We start from the raw sequence: 5,309 nt of genomic DNA, 5'->3' as shown, positions 1-5,309 counted from the left end.
TCCCCACGTTGTAGCAACCGCCCGTTGCCTCACGTCCTTGTCCGCACGTCCAGTAGCCCCACACAACGCACGTTCTCCGCACACCTGCAACGAATGATGAATAGTGGCAGAATATACAGCAAAAAGGTAAAGGGGGGAGAGAGGAAAAGATTTGGTGAGAAGAAAAGGCCAAGGGATTTTTGTAAAAGGGGGGAGATCAGGAAAAAAGTGTAAAAGAGACAAAAATTGTATTGAAAAAGAAAAAAGGTACGAAATAAAATAAAAGAAGGAATTTTTGAAGGTATCTCATTTTGTTTTTTAAAATCTGTGGGATATTTGGTTCTTTTTCTTTTTTTATTTTCTGTTATAAAACAAAAACAAAAGGGAAAGAAAAAGGAAGGCTTACCGTTGCGAGATTCGTCGGAGGGCGTCCTCGTTTCATCGTTATCAAGTCGGACATGGGAGGAGACAGGAACGGCGAAGGTGAACTGCCGCGGCGCAGCTTCAAATGGCAGAGAGGGAAAAATGATTTAGGGTTTTTAAAATTGGGTTTTTATAGGGCTTAAAACGACGTCGTTTGGGGCCTGTTCCAGTGGCCCCAAAACGGCGCCGTATGGGCTATGCCCGCGCGCATTTCTTTAAAATGGGCCATTTGCGCAATTGGTCCCTTTCTTTTACAATGTTTTTAAATTAATTTTTTTTATTTCTTTTAAATTTCGCCAGATTTTTTATAACTATTTCAATTTGGTCCATGTTGCTGCGTCGTGTTTGAGAGGTTTGGGTAAATTTCTCTTTGGGTCCTCCACTATTGATTGCGTGTTCTAATTGGTCCATTCGCATTTTATTTATTTCAAATTTGCCCCGAATTTCTGTTTTAAGTTTAAATTAGTCATTTTTGTTATTATTGCTATTAAATATTTTAATTTCAATTGAATTATTTATTATTATTATTATACATGTACATACGTATTTCTTTTTATAATATATATGCATATATTTTATAAATACATGTGCATTTTTTTCATATATATATTTTTTATTATTCTATTTACATGGTTTTTATATACATTTATATTTTATAATTCATATACATTTTCCTTATTTTATAATTCATACATATATATACATTTTTATATATAATAGATATATTCGTACACTTTTCAACATTATTATAAATATATTTCCGCATATCTTTATAATGTATATACGCATATTTTTTTCCTTTAGAATATACATGTATATTTCTAAACTTTTATAGGTTCATGTATATATTTTATATGTTTTTTTATATTACTTTTTTCCATAATTTTTATATACATATACATATATAATTTATATTAAAATATTTGTTTCATATTACATCAACATTTTTTAACATATCTTTTAGAAAATATATATTTCGATTTCGTCAAAACTTTAAAATCATTTTCTTTTGATTCAAACGCTTTTAAAATAAAAGTGATATTCGATATTCGAGATTTTCGAGGAAATCGAGCCCTAACGTATTGGGTTCCGATTTTCTTTATTAATCCTAAATAATCGAGAATTTTCTTTTTCAAAACGCATAAATAAAAATTATTTTCAGGAATTCAACATGTTATGTCCTTACGATTGTGTATGACATATTGTTTTCTCGAGATGAAGATTTTCCCTAAAATAAAAGAGATATTCAAAGTTTGGGGATTTTGAGAAATTGTACCCTAACGTATTGAGTTTTGATTTCTTCGTTTGACTTAAACATTTGATTATTCTTTTTAGATTTCATCATTGGAGTTTAAAAAAAAAAATCTTTTTAACCTCAAACACTAAGACATTAAATAATCAATTTGGTACCGATTTTTGGGCGTTACGAGGTTGCTAACCCTTCCTCGTACGTAACTGACTCCCTAACTCGTTATCTCAAATTTCGTAGACCAGAATAATTTTTAAGGTGGACCGATCACACCTCAATCAAGGATCGGTGGCGACTCTAATTTTTTATTTTTAAAGTCGACAACTAAATTTTTGTTTTAAAAAAAATGGTTTCGACAATATGTTCATATAAATGCATCACTAATAGATATATATAAACCATAACAAGCTATGTTGCAGTAAAAGAAGAATGAAAATGATAAGCATACGAAAATATTCATAACTTACGGAAATTGTTGCCAAAAGTGTATATTGAAGTGCTGATATGAGGCACACTCACAAAGACAACAAACAGTTATCCTTTTCTTTTCTTTCTTTTTTCTTTTTCTTTCTATTACTTCTCATTATCAATGAGCATTTTCAACACCTAAACCATACAATACACCGGAATATTTTTCCAAAGTACCACTAAAGAAATTCTCCTTGAGTTTCCTGAATGTACAAGATGTGAGCAAACTATCAGAACCTGCTTGATGACAGATCCCAACTCTTTCCACTTCCAGCAACTCTGCAAGCTTGTTCAATCCCCCATGCAAACTGTTACAAAACTTCATCAAATGCTTGATATCATAGAGTGTGGGAAAGTAAATATTGATCAAATTAAAGAACCCAACTTGCGTATCCGGTAAGTTCTGGCAAGTCAAGAGCTTAAGCAAGTAACCGAAATCGTAACCACTGTGGAAAGTAACCCAATACACGCTATCATTTAAAACAATCCCTGAAGATATTAAAAGCTCACCGAACCTCATTGCATCAATACCCTTCTCATTGTTCTTCTTGAAATCAATCCCACTTTGTCTCAAAAGCTCAATAGAATCATTAGCAAAGACATCCTCGTCGACATTAAACTCACAAAAATTAAATTGCCAAATGCAATACTTATCAGTTCCACAGGTAGGCAAGTTCCCTTTCTCATCTGAAAAGGTAAGACCCAATTGAATCAACTTTAACATATCAACATTGTCTTTCAAGGTTTGGTAGTGATAGTCATAGCTGCTCTTGAAATTGCCAACCGGACGTAAAACAATGCCTGGAAACTCGGTGTCCATGGCAATGTACGGGTAATCATCAACAATTTCACGAATCAAAGCAAATTCCTCCTCAAGGTTATCGTTCCATACCTCACGGATTTGGATTGAATCGCTCTTTGGCAACAGAGACATCAGTTGAAAATCAAAAGGACATGGGTTTTTTTTTTCTTTCAACCAATAACAACCCAAGAGGACAAAGATTCCTTAGTTACCACGAAACAAGAAAAAAATAAATCAGATTGAGGTTTACCAGATATTGCTAAAAAAATTAGGCTACTAAATCATCCAAAAAAATAAATCGAAGCAGCTTCATATAGTAACCCTACAAATGAAATTTTGAAGAATTAAACCAGAAATCAGAATTGAATAGGGGAAGCGTAGAAGACACTTACCGTAAAGAAGGGGGGGGGGGAGGCAGGATTGGACTTTCCCTGAAAGGTCCTCTCTCTCTCTCTCTCTCTCTCGCTCTCTAGCGCGCGCTTTCACGGTTTCAGGGATGGAATATTAGTGGAGGAGGCCCTAAAACAGGGTTTGATTTTTCTTTTAACTTTTTGGGTTTTTTTTTTTTGCATATTTTGTCTTAAAAAGTGGTCGCTGTGGTTATCGTTTTAATGTGGTTTTTTTTTTCCTGTTTGTTCGCTTCCTGGGAAAAAGAAAGTGGCTTCAGTTTTCAGGTTTTTTTTTTTAATTGTTTTTCTTTTTGGTGGAGGGGGAATTTGATTGTTTATCTAAACGGGAGAGAGAGTGAGAGAAAGGGGGTGGCTTTGGAAGGTTTGCCTTTGCTCACCTCACCTCTTCCTCATCAAAAGGAAGAGAGAGAATCTCTCATTCGATAAGGCAGATTTTTTCATTACACTCAAAATTATCCGTGCTTTCCGCCTTTTATCATTTCGGATCTTGTTGGACCCTCTCTCCTCTAATCCCTTATATTTTAGGGAAAAAAAAATCTCTTTAGTGCTTTTCAATTAGAGGTGATCATGGGCCGGGTTCAAGTCAGGTCTAGACAAAATTTTAGACTTATTTTCTAGGTCCGGACCTAGCCCGGCTCGAAATATGAGCCTAAAAATTTGTCCAAGTCCAGCCCGAAAGAAAATTACTAAGTTCGAGCCCGGCCCATATTAAATATATATTAAATATATATAAAATATATATTTGATTAAAAATATAAAAATATATATTTAATATGTAATTCGGGTCGGGCCAGGCCAAAAAAGTTTTACCCGAGGCCCGGCTCGTTTTCTAAACGGACCTCATTTTTTTATCCAAACTCATATTTCGGGCCTATATTTTTACCCGAACCCTCCCATTTTTCAGGTGGGCCGTCAGGCCGGGCCGGGTAGCCCAACCCATGATCACCTCTATTTCCAATTTTAAATTTAAGCAAATTGAGTAAATAAAGAGAATTAATTATAATGTATATTTTTTATAAATTGTATATCATTTTAATTAGTATAACAATAAATTTAACTTTTGATGTTTACATATTTTATCAATTTAGTTTTTATTTTAAAAAATCATCGCTTTACATAAATATTGTGACTAGAAAGGTCCTTTTACCCATATTTTATTAAGTAAAATATGTTTCAAATCTTCCTATTTTTCCGTACCTTTGAATTTAGCTTTTTTCTATTTTTATTTTCGAAATTTAGTTTTATTTTTTAGTTTAAAAATTAAAATTTAATTGTTAATATTTAACATTGTTAAAATTTATTTGTTAAATTTGTGTCTATTACATAGTTTTTTATTGGTTATATGGCTACCAAGTCAGCATTTTTTCTTCAAAAGTCACACCAATGAATTTAATAGAATAGTTTTAACGATACTGACAGTTGGATCTAAATTTTTAAGTTAAAAAACTAGAGGGGCTAAATTCCTAGAAATAAAGTTAGAATGACTAAAATCTAAATGTTCAAAAGTACAAGGACTTGAAGCATAGTTTAAGCATCTTATATTTAAAATCACGTGTTTTATTATTCAGATGACAATATACAATCAATCTATCACTAAAACATTACATCTATAACAACATTTAGTTATAACACCAAAATTGTTGTAAAATTGATTTCTTTTTCTATGTATAGCGCCTCAATTTTTATACCATAAATAGTATTGATGAAGTATAGTATATAGTCAAGATTTAAGGAAATTTGAAAATAAATTAACATTAGTGTTCTTATGGAATTAATTTGAATTTTGGAAAGGAAGTCAATATGGAAGAATGTAAAGGTGAAAGTCTAAAAGGACCAAATTATTATTTGGTATGGTAATGACATGAAATATGTATTAGTACGAAGAAAGTTACTTTTGGACTAAATTGGATGAAAATGAAAAGTATAAAAACTAAAATGTAATTTTTTTATTTCACCATAAAATGACATTTATGCAACT

The 5,309-nt window shown here is 32.1% G+C and overlaps 1 protein-coding gene across 1 annotated transcript; it reads right to left on the bottom strand.

Annotated features, from left to right (window-relative positions):
• Positions 1–2,081: 2,081 nt before the first annotated feature.
• Positions 2,082–3,784, bottom strand: LOC105773890 (probable CCR4-associated factor 1 homolog 6). Its single transcript, XM_012596080.2, has 2 exons — positions 3,314–3,784; positions 2,082–3,124 (listed from the first exon to the last, which is right to left on the bottom strand). The coding sequence occupies exon 2, from the start codon at positions 3,051–3,053 to the stop codon at positions 2,238–2,240; it is 816 nt and encodes a 271-aa protein (XP_012451534.1). The 5' UTR covers positions 3,054–3,124; positions 3,314–3,784; the 3' UTR covers positions 2,082–2,237.
• Positions 3,785–5,309: the final 1,525 nt, after the last annotated feature.

This window comes from Gossypium raimondii, chromosome 6 (genome assembly GCF_025698545.1).
Source record: "Gossypium raimondii isolate GPD5lz chromosome 6, ASM2569854v1, whole genome shotgun sequence".
Classification (NCBI taxonomy): Eukaryota; Viridiplantae; Streptophyta; class Magnoliopsida; order Malvales; family Malvaceae; genus Gossypium; species Gossypium raimondii.
Note: the sequence above shows the minus strand (reverse complement) of the source record. Positions and strands in the feature narration are given on the sequence as shown.

Coding starts and splice junctions, on each gene's coding strand:
- LOC105773890 (XM_012596080.2), bottom strand. CDS start 3,053: ATGTCTCTGTTGCCAAAGAGCGATTCAATCCAAATCCGTGAGGTATGG.